We start from the raw sequence: 16,445 nt of genomic DNA, 5'->3' as shown, positions 1-16,445 counted from the left end.
TGTGCCTCAGATTCTTTATCTGCAAAATGAAGAAAGTAATAATACCTACTTCATAGGGTTGTTGTGAGTATTATATGAGTTAATACATGTAAGGCATTTTGAACAGTGCATGGCATATGGAAAACAGCATAAAAGTGCTTGTTAAATAAAAATACGTTGTTATTGTAGGGCAGGGCATACCTCAGTGGTAGAGTGCATGCTTAGCATGTAAAAGGTCCTGGGTTCAATCCCTAGTACCTCCATTTAGATGAAATTACATACATACATACATACATACATACATACATACATACATACATACATACATACATAATTATCTCCCCTCCAAAATGAAAAAAAAATTTTTTTAATACATTGTTACTACACTCCTGGCTTTCCCAGCTCACAGTAGGTGCAGAGATGAGCTTCCTCCCTGACTCCTCAGGGTCACATAACCCTGTCTCCTGGGCTCCTGGCTGCTGAGGCCAGCCCAGTTCATCTCTTAAGTCTGAAAGCAGCGTCTAGTATGATGAGCTCCATTTTACAGTTGAGGAAACTGAGGCTCTGCAAGGTGGGGCATTTTGCCTGAGTCACTGCTGGTTGGTGGCAGCTAGGGACCAGACTCCCAGCTCAACCCCCAACTCGCTGTGACCCCCCACTCTGAGTGTGCTATGCTAAGGAGTTTGAGCCTGAGTCTTCTTCCCCTTCTAATTGGAATAATAATAATAATAGTTATGCCTACTTCCCGGAGCGACTGCGGGGATTCGGAGAGCCCTTGTATGTGAAAGAACCCCATTGTAAAGTACTCAGTCTTAATGGCAGTGTCATTAGAGGCCACGTTCATTTGCAAAGTGGGTTCCTCACCTTTCGTTTTCAACAGGAACACCCACACTCCTTTCTGCCCCTGTTGACCATGGAAGGAATTCTTTTCTACTTTTCTAAAACTGAAAATGGGCCATTGAAATAGTTGCTTTAAATATACTTGCCTAGACAAGTACACAGAATCTGGCCAGGAATTATTCTTTAGTTAATATTAAATAAGCGTGTTAGCAGTAGCTATCCGTATCGAGAAAATATGAAGTGCCAGGTACTGAGCTGGGTATTTTACATGTATTACACATTGACCCTTCTAGCAGCCTTATGAAGTGGGAAGGACTGTTATCTACATTTTACACATGGGGAAACCGAGGCTCACAGGTAGAGTTGACTGTCCAAAGGCATACTGCCAGGAAGTGTGCTGAGAGCTGGGATTAAATGCCAAGCTGTGGTCTTAACCATTTTGCTACCCCCTAAAAGGCTTAAGGCGGTGCCTGGTAACCATCTTTAAATATTAGCTATTGTTAGTGTTCTTATCACTGAAGAGGAAGCCTGGGACCTGGAAACTGAGGCCCAGAAGGGAGCTTGCCCAAAGTCACCCAACAAGTCCCTGGTGGCAGAAGGGTGGACTCGAAGTCTCCTTAAGTCCTAGAGCCCTTTGCCCACTGCACAGCCCCATGACTTTCCTTTGCCAGGGAAGGGGAAACCACCCCCATCTTTTGAGCCAGGGAACCTCTATCCCAGGGCTCTGCTCCCAGCATCTCCCATCTCATCCTCCTCTCTTGCCTCCAAAAATGGGAAGTGCCTGGAGTAGGGTTGAGGTTGGGATGGGAAGTGGGGCATACCTTCCCTTTTTGTCATGACAACCCACTCTCTCCATCCCCTGCAAAGGCAGCACAGAAGTTCTTTCCTTGTTGCCCTCACTGAAGAGTCTGCCTTGTGGAGGAGAAATGTGAATATTTCTTGACACTATCAAATTATGTGCCAGGCACTGTGAGAAGAACTCAGGATAAAGTAGAGAACAAAAACAGACTCAGCCCTGGTCCTGGTCCTGCCCTCCTGGAGCTTACAATTGAGTAAGAGAAACAGACATTAATTCAATTTATCTCATGAACAGTTGTGAGATTACAGTTGTGTCAGATGACAAGATGACAAGGACAGGGTATAAGAGGAAGGATTTTCGGTGACAGGGCCTGAGAAAACTCCCTTGGGAAAGCGGTGGCCAAGCAGAGACCTGAGGGGACACAGAGGCTAAGAGGGAAACATGTTTGGGGCAGTGGGACCAACCCTGGCTAATGTCCCAGAGCATAAGGAGCATGGTCCACACAGGAAGCAGGGGAGGCCCACGTGGCTGGAGCACACAGTGGAGAGGGGGACAGAATCTGTGGAGAAGGCGGGGCCAGGTCGTGAGGAACTTAGGAAACAGTCATTGGATGGTTTTCAGCAGGGATGTTAGTAATGTGTTCAGATCTCAGTGAAGCATCTTGTACACTGGATCCATCAGCAAATCAGTTATTCCCTCAAATCAGATCAAAATCTGACCATCACCATTCTTCCATTGCCACCACCTTGGTACAAGCTAATAAGCTAACAATCTACCATCCTCCTTACCCCCTGGAAGCTACACCAGTCTCCTTACTGTGCTCCTGGCTTCCAGACTTGCCCCTCATACTCTCTTCTGATGCAGCCAGAGGGGTCTTTGCAACACTCAGGTCAGACCATGCCATAGCTCTGTTCAAAGCCCTCCCATGACTCCCCATCTCAGAGCAAAAGCCAGAGTCCTTCCAATGGCCCACGAGGGCCCCCAGGATCTTGACCTAACTTCACCTTCTACCATCCTCCCAGCCTCACCACGTCGGCCTCTTGGCTTTTCCTGGAACACACCAAGCATACTCCAACCTCAGGGCCCTTGCACTTACTCTTCCCCTGCCTGGAATTCTTCCCCCAGACAGTTGCATGGTTTATTTCTTTACTTCAGGTCTTTACTCAAATGCCACTTTATAGAGATGCCTTCTCTTAGCGCCCTATTAAATGAGCAAACCTCCACCTACCATCATCCAAACTGCTATGTATTCGCTTACCCATTATTACCTGTATCCCTGACAAGAACGTAAGCTCCACAAGGGACAGCTTATTTATCCGTTTTGACCACTGCTATATTTTGTTCCTGGTGCACCTAGAACAGGGCCTAGCTCATAGCTGGTGCTCAGGAAATATTTGTTGGTGAGTCAGGAATATGGGTTTGGGACTTACCTCTAGCACGTCTTCTCCAAGGCTTGGATTCCTCCCTTAAAAGGGGTCTCCCAATGCTTTCCTCAATGTGAAAAATTAGATGACACAGGAAATGCATGTTATAGAGTGCCATCCAGATGTCAATGGTGAAAAGGTCCTGTGGCTTAGACACTGGCTTCTGATGCCTGTGTGACCTCGAGCAGGTCACTCATGTTCCCTAGACCTGCTACCTCTGCTTCAGAAGTTAATTGAGGGTTAAACAAGAAGCCATACAGGAAGTGTTTAACACAGTGCCTGATATGTAGTAATAATAACAACTGTCGCTGTTGTTGAGGGACTGGACAAAGGATTCTACTTCCTGGATTTGCTCTGTCTCTGGACCCTGCCTCTCTGGTTTTGGGATAAACATAGAGGGGACAGATGCCCCTTGTCCAGACCTGTCCTTATCTCTTCTGGGCAGTTTCTCTCCCTCGAAGCTTCAGGAAGTCCATATACACAGCAGATAACCCTGCCTGCAGGCTGGGCTTTGGAAAGTGACTGTTGAGTTGTGCTGACCTGGGGAGTGGTGGGAGAAGGCAGGGTGATGTGCCCAAGACCCCAGGGCTTTCCCCCTTGATTGTTTTGTTCATATGATCAAGGCCTGACAATTCTGCTTAACTTCCATTCATCTCACAGGTCTCCACGCCTGGCTTCCCCTACCCACCCCCAATGGAACCTGCTCACCAGCCCCCATCTCCTTCCTAGCATTTATCCCTTCCTCATGTCTTTGAGAGATACTTCAAATACAGTGTGTTGCCTGCATTAGCCTGGGAGCTGCACAGGGTGAGGCAGTAGTCTGTCGTGTTCACTGCTGGGTCCCCAGCACCAAGCCCAGGGCCTGGCACACATCAGGTGCTCGTAAGTCTCTGCTGCCTGAAGGAATGGATGGACTTCTCCAGCTTTCAGATAATAAAAATGGTCAAGAAGAGAAAGTTCTCAGGGTAGCTCCTCCCAGGTTACACCCAGGTTGTGTTCACAACACCGAGCAGTAATTTGCATTGCAGTCCTAAACTGGGGCCCAGCCAGGCATTCACTTTATAATCATCCTGGGGAGAAAAACAAAGCAGACAATAGAGATCCAAGCCCTCATTTTCTCAGGCAGAGAATCCTACCTTGAATTTGAAATAAGGGGTGAGAGTCCCAAAAGGCAGAGGCATTATCACCCCCACCCTCAAAACTAGGAACTGCCAAAAGGCCCTTTAAAAAGCAAATTTCTAGAGGGGACAGTGTAAATGTCCCTTGAAGCTTAGGCCAACAATCTGAAACAAGCTTAAACTTTATCCCGGGAATTCCACTTCTCAAATTTGTCTCAAGGGAAAATCTTGAGATTTGGAGAAATATTTTTGAACAGACAAGCAAGTACGTCATCACATCCTATACAGAAACCAGAGACTTGGAACTGTCCTAGAAGTCTAACAATAGAGGAGTGTTTACATTAATTTACATGTACAAGGTTAAAAAATGAAAAGTAGAATTGACTTCCAGCAAGCTCAGAGCCAATTTGAAAACTAATCAGTAACCTCTCTGCTGCCTCATGTGTTGGTAAATTTGCATCCTACCTGGTCCTGATTTACTATCTTTCTTTCTTTTTTTGTTTAATCTTCCTATTTTAAGTGTCTCATTTCCTCTGACCTTTAACTGCCTCCCAACAGGGGAGTTTTTGTCTAGTTCACTGCTCTGTCCCAGCACCTAGCACTATGCTGGGCACGTAGGTGTTCAATATAGACTTGTCCTATGAATGGACAAATGTATCTACACAGCTGACTTCAAGTCTTCTTGGGCAATTTGGCAACTCCTACCCAAATGAAAGGTACGGACCCAGCAATTCCATTCTAAGACCTCAAAACTCCATTCAAAAGAATGCAGATATCAGTATATGTAGGAATGCTCCCTCAAAGATTGTAATAGTGCAAATATGGGAAAACCCTAAGTGTCCACGAATAGGGGCCTGGTTAAGTCAGGTAGGAGTCATCCAGACGATGAAACACTATGCAGCTGTAAAAAAGAAATAGCAAATCTGTAATTGCTGATGTGGAGAGAGCTCCAAGATATACTGCTAGAAGGCAAGAATGCTGAATAGTGAAAAAGTGTATAGATGAGTGCATGGTTCAAAAAAAGTAATAATAACATGGAGAAAGAAGTCTAATAGGCCATTTCTGAGTGATCCTGAGAGCACATTTGGGAGGTTCCAACCTCAGTCCTGGCTCTAACCAGCAAGTGACCTTGAATAGTACCTTTCCTCTCTAAGCCCATCCCCACTTCTACAAAAAAACAAGGGTAAGAGATATGACCTCCTGGTGAGGCTACTGAGAGGATTAAGGGGGGGGGGGAATGCATATAAATGCCAGACCTCTCTCCCAGAGTTCACAAAGACATATTAGTTAAAATAGAAAATAATTTTTCTTGTGACAGGATGGGAACAAAGATCATTTAACTTTTCTCTTAGCCCCTTTCAAACTTATTCTGTAAATAAATTGAAATTTACAAAAGAATTGCAAGAATAATACAAAGAATACCTGTATATTCTTTACCCAGAGTCACCAATTGTTAACTTTTGCCATATTTGCACTACCCCTCCTCATTTCTTTCCTTTTTGTTTTGTTTGTTTGTTTTGTTTTGGGGGGAGGTGATGAGGTTTATTATTTATTTCTGGAGGAGGTATTGGGGATTGAACCCACGACCTCATGCATGCCAAGCATGCACCCTACTCATTTCTTTCCTGAACCATTTTATACCCCTTTACGTTAAATACATTCAGTTTGTATTTCTTAAGAACAAAGATATTCTCTCTCTCTTTTTTGATTATGCATTCAGTTTATTGAAGTATAGTCAGTTTATAATGTGCCAATTTCTGGTGCACAGCATAATGTTTTAGTCATATGTATACATATTCCTTTTCATATTCTTTTCATTTCATATTCATATTCTTTTTCATTATAGGTTACTATAAGATAGTGAATATAGTTCCCTGTGCTATACAGTATAAACTTGTTGTTTATCTATTTTATATATAGTAGTTAGTATCTGCAAATCTCAAACTCCCAATTTATCCCTTACCACCCCCTTCCTCTCCTGATAACCATAAGTTTGTTCTCTATGCAAAGACATTCTCTTGCGTAATCAAGTACAATTATCAAATTCAGGAAATTAAACATTGATATAATATTATTATTTAATCTAAAGTTGTGTTCGGTGGGAGGGTATAGCTCAGTTGTAGAGCACATGCTTAGCAAGCACAAGGTCCTGGGTTCAATCCCCAGTACCTCCTTCATTAAGTAAGTAAATAAATAAACCTAATTACCTCTCCCCGCAAAAATAAATAAAATAAATAAATAATAAAGTTGTGTTCAAATTTCATCAGTTGTCCCAATAATGTCTTTTTTTAAGGCAGGGGGAGGTAATTAGGTTTATTTATTTGTTTTCAACAGAGGTACTGGGGATTGAACCCAGGACCTCATACATGCTAAGCACACACTCTACCACTGACCTATACCCGCCCTCCACAATAATGTCTTTTTCTTAAAATGTGGTAAGAAATGAAACAAACACATCACATAAAATTTACCATTTTAGCCATTTCCAAGTGTACTAATCAGCAGTATTAAGTATATTCACATCTTGTACCAATAGTATCTTTGTCTGCAGTTGTTTACCTCCATCCAGTATCACACATAGCATTTCTGTAGCTACCTTTTTTTTTTTTTTAGTGTCTTTTAATCTGGAAAAACTCCCCAGCCTTCCTTTATTGACGACTTTCATGACATAGGTGTTTTGAAGAGTCTAGACTAACTGTAATTTTGTGGGGTTTTTGTTATGTGTTTTATAATTAAAGGAGTTAACAGTGAAGGCATGATGAGGATAATAATAAATGGGAACATGAAAGTATCCATAATATTGTTTTCCCTAGCTTTTGGTAGAAAGAGGACCTGGAGTTTGTCCCTCTTGTTAAAATGCAGGATCCCTGGGGTGGTGGAGAGGTTCTGTATCGCCACTGTATCAATGTCTATACCTGGTTGCGAGACTGCGCCCTGGCTTTGCAAGATGGGATCTGTGCATGGGGAGAAACTGGGGAAAGGGTACAGGGGTCTCTCTGTATGACTTCTTACAACTGTATGTGAATCTACAATTATCTCAGAGTAAAAGGTTTAATTTTTTTTAAAAAATGCCCTTTGGCATTTCAGAGCCTGAAGTGTCAACCATTCTCCTAGGGAGATCCTAGCCCCTTGGTGAAGTTCCCAGCGGGAATCCTCCTGCCTGAGAAAGGACTTCTTAATGAACTCCTTTCACTTGCAGGGGTGGGGGGAGGGGGTCTCCTTTGCCCTCCGCAGGGACATTTTAAAGTGAATGAAGGGAGCTAGGTCCCTCATTAAGGCTGAAATAGGAGCTGCTGGGGCGGTGGTTCTCTAGAAGGAGGCCTGGCCCCAGGTCTGCATTTCCTGCTACAAAGTTATCTCATTAGCAGTAATCACCCGCTCCTTTCTAGTCAAGAGTGGATTGTGAAGGAGAACGTTGGAAAAATAATTTTTATCTATTGTCTTTGTTAATTGCCAAGTTCTTAATAAAACTGAAAAACTGTGAAGACCTGAAAAGGCAACCAATGGGGATAAGTTATGGGTATTATTATATTCTCACTCAGTAGAATACTATGCTGCATTTTATGATGATGTTTTTGTAGCATTTATCAATGAAATCGAGAATGCTATTTTCTGAGATTTTTAAGTTTCTCTTAGAAGATCTGGGATTCCTGGGCTGAGGGATGTGGGTTAGAGAGCAGTGTTCTCATCAGGGAAATGAACCTGCCACCAGGTCCCTGTTCAGGCTGAAATGCTAATTCAGGGTGTTCTCAGACCGATCAAGTTCTTGTCTCTCCCTACCTTGAAGCTTTGTCATCCTAGTGCTATTCTGAACCCTGAAAGTCTGAGCGAAATATCCCTTGACCCTTCTAGAAATTTCTCCCACAGAAATAAACAGATGTGGAAAATAAATTGTGTACAGGGATGCTTATTGCCATGTCCTTTTTTTTTTTATAAGATTGAAAAACTGGAATAAAATTAAGAGTAAGCATTTACTGAGCACTTACCATGAGCCATTTGCTGTGCTAAGTGTTTTACAAGCATTGTCTCATTTCATATTTCCAAGTAAGTTCTACTATTGTCTCCATTTTTACAAATGAAAAAAGAAATGGAAGCACAGAAAGGTTAGTAATTTGCCCGAGAAAAAATAATTATTAAGTGGAGGAGACAGATGTGTAAATGACAGCAAAACACAATGTGATCAACATTAAAATAGAAATAATATGAGCGACAATAGTTAGACAATGCAAAGTATTGACATTATACACAGTGTGCATTTGGGTGCTTAAAATAAAGCCCAGCATGTGGTAGGCATTTTAAAATGGTGATTATTTATACCTCAAACTTGAATATGATCATGAACCACCTGGGGATTTTGTTAAAATGCTGAATCAGCAGGTGTAAGGTAGGTCTGAGAGTCTGCTTTTCCAACAAGCTCTAGGATAATGTCCATGCTGCCGGTCTAAGGACCACACTTTGAGTAGCAGAGATTGAAGAGCTTGGCAAAGTGGGAGAGTCCCTGAATATGCAAAAACCAAACAAATCATAGAATTACCCAAAGACCTGTGACGTGGGAGAAGACTGGAAAACAACACAGTTACTGTCTTACTGCAGTGATGGGCAGCAATTTCAAGTGAATTTCTTTCCCTTTCTCTATTTTCTGTCACATTCAATTCCACAAATATTTATAGTAGAGTACTTCAGCACCAGTCACTGTGGGAGCAGAAATGAAGGAAATCCAGTGGTTTCCTCAAGGTCGTTTAAAAAAAAAAGTTAAAAATAACTTACAGAAATACACTTGAAATGGGTGAATTTCCTTGTATATAAATTATACCTGAAAAAAGCTGATTTACTACTTAAAGATATGAATAAATATAATGCCCTGACAGGGATCTTTTTTAATAGGTTAAAACTATTTTAAAATAAAAATTCCTGGACGGTGAGTCAGGGGGTCTGAGTTCAGTTCCTGTCTGTCAGTAACCTGAAGGTTTATTCTCTCCCAGGTACCTTGGACTTGGACAGGTGCCTTGTATACATTCTCAAAGCACTTTGTACTTCTTGGCATCGGTTAATAATTTCACACACACGTGACTTTCACATGTGTGTCTACCTACCTGACTAAACTCTGACTTCTCCCAGGCCAGGCACTGTATCTGGCTTTGTCACTGTGGTGTCTCAGCACTTGTCAGGTCATCTGCCCCACAGGAGGCACTCAGTGTTATCTATTTAATGAATGCATGAATGAAGCAGTGACTAAAGGGTCTACCTCTGGATAGAAGACATTTTGTTCATACCATTCCAGAAGGGAATTTTAGGGAAGGGTAGAGAAAAAAACCTGGTGGGGAAAGCCAGCCAATCGTCCCCACACTCCTCCACCTGGGTTTCTATCCTCAAGGCTTGGCTCAGGGGTAGGTGCTTTTGGCGTGGGGGTCTGGTCCTAGATTCCAGGGAGCATGCCTTGGTTTTCTCGTCTGTCCAATAGGGAACAGCGTAATACTTACCTAGGGCTGCAAGGTTATCCTTGGGAAGACAGCATGGGGTTTCAAGGGCTGCAGTGATTATCCCTGTCTCAATAATCTCCCCTCCCCAACCTGACCACCTTCCTCCTTGGCACTATCACAGTCCTTTGCACTTCTTTGCGTCCGTTTCCTCCATGCCAGAGTTTCTCAAAGTGTGGTCTTTGGGAAATTGTTGGAAATGCAAATTCTCAGGTTCCATCCCAGGCCTTTCTAATCAGATACTCTGGGGGTGGGGCCCAGCAACTGGCCTTACAGCCAGCTCTCCAGATGATGCTGATGCAAGCCCAAGTTTGAGATTTTATTTCTCTGCTCTTACCCAAGCTCTCCTAGAAACACCTGGCCTGCCTGTTCACTTTTCTACCCCCAGTGCCTGGCATCTAGGAGGCAGGCAATAAATATCTGCTGAATGCATAACAACTATGAGAATGATACCAGCTAGCCATTGACTGAGGCCCTTCTGTGTCCCAGGCTACCTTCTAAACATTTTAGGAAGGTTAGGTCATTAAGGCTCCACCTAGGGATCATTTTACGGATAGTGAAGCAGGCTCAGAGAGGCCAAGCTCTGTGCCCAGGGGTTACCCAGCGGGAGATGCCGCAGGGAATCCCTCGTTTGAGGGCTGTGCTGCCCTGGGCCCTCGGCTGGCCCCGGCAGCCGCGGGTATCCTGGGCTCTGCGAGGGCTCCCCGCCCCCGACCCGGGACCGGCCCGGGAGCAGCGCGGCGGCGGCGGCAGCAGCGGCGGCGGGCGGCGCGTGGCGAAAGTGCGGCTGCGGAAGCGCGGCGAGGCCGGCCGGCGGCGCGAAGGAGGAAGTCGGGGGAGGCGCGGGAGCTGCGGGGCCTGCGGGGCCGGCCGGACGCCATGGGCCGCCTGCACTGCACGCAGGACCCCGTGCCCGAGGCCGTGGGCGGCGACATGCAGCAGCTGAACCAGCTGGGCGCGCAGGTGGGCCGGAGGCCGCGGCGCGGGGGCTGCGGGGCGGGGGCCGAGCGCGGGCCCTGGGGAGGGGAGGGCGGGTTAGGCCGCGGGCAGCCCGGGGTGCCTGGTGGCCGTCGGGGGTTCAGGGAGGGGCCAAGGGCCGTTGCGTCTGAGGCGAGTTTAGGGGCGGAGGGATCTCGGGAGGCCTAAGGCCAAGTTGAGGTGTGCCAGGGGGATCTCGGAGACCCAGATATGGGACTGGGGGACTGGTGGGGGTCCTGGGAACCAGGAGAGTTTGCAGGGCCCTGGAAGAGGGACTAAAGGGGAGCCTTGATGAGGCAGAAGGGAGTTTGGAGAACTGAAGTAACGGACAAAGGGCGTTGGGAGGCTGAGGGAGTTTGGGGGACCCGTGGAATTCGGTGTGCCAGGCGAGGGCCTGAGACGTTTAGTAGGGGGGCTGAGAGGACTTGGGGAGACTGAGGAGGGTCTTAGCATCCCGAGGGGGCCGAAGGGAGCTTGGAGTCAGGGCAGGTCCTCTGGGGGTGGGACGTCAGAGTAGGTAATGGCCAGGCCATAGTGGGATCCTCCTCATCTCCACCCCCAACCCCCAATTAAGGTAGCTACTGGTGGTCCCCCGAAAAGAAGCCATGCACCCTGCACAGCAGAGGGTAGTGGAGCTGGCAAAGCCTTTTCCTCCCTATTCAGGCTGCAGGTGCCAGCCAGTCACCTTGAAGGCGTCCTGCTCCTGGGCCAGTTGGGATGCTCTTTTCATACCACCAAGGCAGCCGAAATAAGCGAGTTAAAATGACACTTCTCACCATCACTGCAAATGTGCATCTGTTTCCCCCACTGGGTTGTAACTTCCAGGGAGGTGGGGCCCCTCTCTTTCACCTCAGCATCCTCACAACTTACTGTTTTCTCATGAAGTAACACTAGTTATAATGCCAGTCATGTTCTAAGGCTGCAGTGTCCAGTAGAAATAAATTGCAAGCCACAGGTCTACTTTTACATTTTCTAGAAACCACATTTAAAAATGAAAAAGAAACAGGAAATGAATTTACTGTGTTTTCTTTAATCCATTATATCAAAATATTATCATTTCAACATGTAAGCCCTATAAAAAATATCAATGAGATATTTTCATTTTTTGGTACTAAGTTTTTGGGGGTGGTGGTTAGTAATTAGATTTATTTATTTGTTTGTTTATTTTGGTGGAGGTACTGGGGATTGAACCCAGGATGTGCATTCTAAGCATGCAGTCTACCACTGAGCTATACCCTTCCCCCCTGGTACTAAGTTTTCTGATTTTAGTGTGTTTTGCATTTATAGCACATCTCAGATTAGCCTTTTTCAAGTGCTCAGTAGCCACCTGTGGCTAGCGGCCCCTGTACTGGACAGCACAGTTCTAAGTGCTTTTATATGTATTAAATCCCTAAGTCCTTGCAACCACCCTAGGAGTCACGTACTATTACCATAAAAAAACTGGGACAGGGAAATAAATTGACCTGTTTAAGGTCAGGCAGCCAGGAAGTGGTGAAGCCAGGAATTCTGAACCGGACGCCTGACTTAAGATCCTGGGGAATTAAACATACTAGAGTAGAGCTTTGTAGATGATCTCCCCAGCCAGGTAGTTTAGCCTTTACTTGTTTATGTATTGGAGTTTTCTGGAAGACTTCCATTTGGAGAATTAAAAAATTCTGCTGCTAAAAGAATTTTTTAAGCTCCTGTATTATGTGATCCCTAAAGTTATCTTGAATTTGGTATTCCTGGAAAATATAATCCACTTGTTTGAAGAGCAGAACTTGACTCATTTTCTAGCCTTGAGACATACTCTAAACCTTTACCTTTGTTTTTTTTGTTGTTGTTTCTTTTGGGGGGGTGATTAGGTTTGTTTGTTTATTCATTCATTCATTCATTCATTCATTCATTTATTAATGGAAGTACTGGGGGTTGAACCCAGGACCTCCTGCATGCTTGGCATGCACACTACCACTAAGCTATAACCTACCCCCCACCTTTGTTTTTAATACAGAAAACCTTTTTCCTGATGAGTAACTTACCAGAGTCATTTGGGCCATTTCTCCCCCATCTTTTAGGTGATCAAACTTCTCTGAGTACCCACTCTATTAGCTGAACTTACTTTGAAGTCTGAGGTCTAGGCCTTACTGTATTAATGTTAATATCACCATTTTTGCTTATTTAGTGGGTATTTATCTGAATGCCTACTATGCACAAAACAGCCACTTAACCCAGGGAGGTTACAAAAGCTTGCTAAATGAAGCCTTTTGTGGTAGGGAAGTTGTGATCTGCTCAGGAGGTTCAGAAAATGGAGACACAGTCCAGTACTAAGTGGATCTGCATGTGCTCTCTGATGCCTGTGGTCAGTCCTAAATAAAGTGGAGCCTTGAGAGTAGGGAGGATTAAGAAATAATCATTTTTAGAATGGTTATGAGAGGGGAAATTCAGAAAAATATAAAGAAGGAAACAAATGGTCTACATGCAGTCCTCTCACCTAGCTGTAAATGAAGGCAACACACACAGAATATTCAAACAGTATTCAAAGGTATGAAATTAAAATATCTATTTCTCTTGTCCCCAGAAATCATCATTTTAATAGCTTCCTGTGTAACTTTATAGAAAAAAAAAGTCTACATCTGCTACCATGTATGTGGGTATCCTTTAAAAACTTTTTTACCCCAAAGGGATTGTGTAATATTCCTTGAAATGGATCTACCATAATTTAACCAGTCCCCTATTAATAGACACTTAAGTTGCTTTCAGTTGTTTGCTTTTGTGAACAATACTGTCAACAAATTGTATTGTGAAATGTGTCTGGGTTTATAGATTTTTGGAACATCTCTGAAGGGTATACTTTTTGCAGTGGAATTACTAGGTCAAGGGGTATGATCATTTAAAAAATTAGATAGATTGCCAAATTGCCGTCCAAAAAGTTTGCCCCAGTTTATCCTCTCAACAGTATGCAAGCATGTCTGATTCCTTGTATTTTCACCAGCACTGGTGCCATCAGATTTTTAGCTTTTTTAGATCTGATAAGTGAAAAGTGGTATCTCCTTGTTTTGTTGATTTGTATTTCTCATCTGGAATGATCTTGAGCATCTTTTCATACATTTAACTGATGAGACTTATTAAGATTTTGATTTCCTGGGTAGTCCTGAGCAGGTGAGCTCAGCATTCCAGGGAGAGATAGCTATGCAGGTACAAAGGCAAAGAATGGGGAAGGTGCTTAGGGAAGATTTATTCAACAAATACTTACTGTGCACTTACAATGATTAAGGTGCTGTGACCATACAAAGCCGTAGGAGGAACCTTCTCTGTTAAGACAGGTTTGTGTTCCTTATCAAGATTGAACATTCTAAGTGCCCCCAGGTGAGGTTCCAAGAGGGAGCCTCAGAAGTTAAGAATCTGGGTAGGTCCCTTTCTCGTTGGGAGTGTCATGATATCTTGGCAGGGCTTTGAAGGATAAGGAGGGTTTGGAAAAGTGGAGATAGGGATGGGGGTCGTAACAGCCTACAGACCAGGTTAGCTCGAGCCCTGTCTTGGGAGAAGTAGGGGGATGAGACTACACAAGGAGCTTGAGCCTGAGTGTTCGGACTGAGGCCTGGAAACAGAAAAGTAGCTGGAGGCCTTCCAGCTGCCCCATTTTTTTAAAGGCCCTAGGTGGCATAAGAAACAGTTGGCCAGAGACCTGACAGTTCCACAGGTTTGCAGCAAAAAATAAAAATGTAAAGAAATAGAGGAAAATTCAGTTTGAGGGCACATTCTCAAGCCACTCTGGACTGTTCTTGTTTTTACTTTATCAGCGGTTGTGCAGGGCTAAAACCCAGTATCATATACTGCAGAAAGACAGTCCCTGGGTCAGCATTGGTTAAAGTGTTTCCGTGGAATATACATGAAGTTTTGAGAAAGCCGACACTTCTGTGCCATTGGTTGGTGGGAGTATAACTCCATGAAACTTCTTTGCAAGGCAATTTGACAACATTTTCTCAGAGTTTAGAATGCATATGTCCTAGAGAACAAACTAGTGGTTGCCAGTGGGAAGAGGGAAGGGAGGAGGGGCACAATAGGGGTAGGGGACCAAGAGGTAGCAACTGCTATGTATAAAATATATAAGCTTCAAGGATATATTGTCCAACACAGGGGATATAGCCAATATTTTATAATGTCTATAAATGGAATATAGCCTGTACAAATTGTGAATCACTGTGTTGTGCACCTGAAACATATGTTATACGTCAACTATACCTCAATTTTTGAAAATGCATATATTCTTTGACCTAAGATACATTTTAAGAATATATTTTATAGACATACATGTCACAGAGAAATATGTGGGAGGATGTTCACTGCAGCCTTGTTTGTAATCACACCAACAAAAACATACACAGACACTAATGTTCATCTCTAGGGAGCTAAATGATGCTAAGTCTGGAACAGTTGAATGCCATGCAGTTGTTACAGGAACTGGGTAGATTTAGATCTGCTGACGTGATTGGTCGCTAAGATATAATTGAATGAAAAAAAGGCAAGGTGCAGGGAGTGGGTTCAGTATGATCCCATTTGTATTAAAAAGAAATTAAATGAAAATAAAATTGAGGGGAAGACCACAGAGGTACTAGCAGTAACTACCTGTGCAGGGTGGGACTCAGGGCAGAGGAGGTGGGCCGGGAGAGAGCAAGACTTTTTTTCTTAGTTTTTTGTAGGGGACAGTAATTAGGTTAATTTATTTGTTTTTAGAGGCAGTACTGAGGATTGAACCCAGGACCTTGTGCATGCTAAGCATGTGCTCTACCACTTGAGCTATACCCTCCTCCCAAGACATTTTATATTCCTTTAAGGTAGCTGAGTCTTTAAAAAACTTTGCATGTATATTACTTTTATATTTTCAAAGGCTAGTTATATTTTAAAATAGAATACGTTTTAGAATAAATTACCACAGAGTCTTGCCAGGGGATCACGTGGAGTTTGGTGTGTCATGGTCAAAGGGGCAGGTGCGTTTGCAGTCATATTATTCGTACAGCTTTAGGGACTTTGAGCTGAAATACCTGCCTGTAATTTTTTTTTTTCTTTTTTAATGTTGTATTGCTTTAGGAAGGTAGAGCAAATGGTTTAGTGACTTTAATTACGGCTATGGTAATTGCTGCCATATATTTAGCCTCTAGCCTTGCACTGAACTGGAGGCATTTCATGTGCCAATACAATTAGTACCATTCTGGAAGCTATGTATTATTACCTTTGTTTTCCCTATGGGGACTGAGACAGAGAGAGGCTAAGTGACTTGCCCAGGGTCACGTGGGTGCTCAGTAGCAAAACATTGATTCACATCTGGGTCTTCTAAACTCTTGTGTCTTGGTTTCCCCCATGATGCCACATAAATGGTGCCCACTGGGAGGTGACATGAGAAAGAAATATGTGTCTCAGCATGCTGGGGCTGCTGTAACAAAGTACCATAGACTGAGGGCTTGAGCAATAGACATTTATTTCTCATAGTTGTGGAGGCTGGGAAGTCCAAGCTCAAAGTGCCAATGAGTTGAGTTCCTGGCTAGAGTGCTCTTCCTGGCTCACCTCCTCGCTGTGTCCTCATGACATGTGCCTCACCGAGAGCGAGCTCTGGGGGTGTCTTCCTCTGCTTACTTACAAGGGCACCAGCCCTATCGGGTTAGGGCCCCACCCTTATGACCTCATTTAACCTTTGTCACTTCCTCACAGGTCCTCTCTCCAAATTCAGAAGTATTGGGGGTTAGGACTGCAGATGAATTTTAGGAAAACACAGATAACTCAGTTCTTAACACTATAGTACTGGTAAAGAGACTAACATGCACAAAAGAATAAAAGACAGTTCTAAGACAGAGTA

General features: G+C 44.0%; 1 protein-coding gene across 3 annotated transcripts in view; it reads left to right on the top strand.

Annotated features, from left to right (window-relative positions):
- Positions 1 to 10,432: 10,432 nt before the first annotated feature.
- The window catches only part of COMMD7 (COMM domain containing 7), a 35,978-nt gene continuing 29,965 nt past the window's right edge, over positions 10,433 to 16,445 (top strand). For 2 of the 3 annotated variants that reach the window (XM_074347127.1, XM_074347126.1), the window contains exon 1: positions 10,433 to 10,600. In XM_074347127.1, coding sequence (XP_074203228.1) covers positions 10,517 to 10,600 — 84 coding nt within the window. In that variant the 5' untranslated portion in view covers positions 10,433 to 10,516. The remainder of the gene's footprint in view (positions 10,601 to 16,445) is intronic. The other variant, XM_074347125.1, reaches the window with a different exon arrangement.

Source organism: Camelus bactrianus, chromosome 19 (assembly GCF_048773025.1).
Source record: "Camelus bactrianus isolate YW-2024 breed Bactrian camel chromosome 19, ASM4877302v1, whole genome shotgun sequence".
In the NCBI taxonomy this organism is placed as follows: Eukaryota; Metazoa; Chordata; class Mammalia; order Artiodactyla; family Camelidae; genus Camelus; species Camelus bactrianus.
The sequence above is the reverse complement of the archived record's forward strand: the minus strand, read 5'-3'. Positions and strand labels throughout refer to the sequence as shown.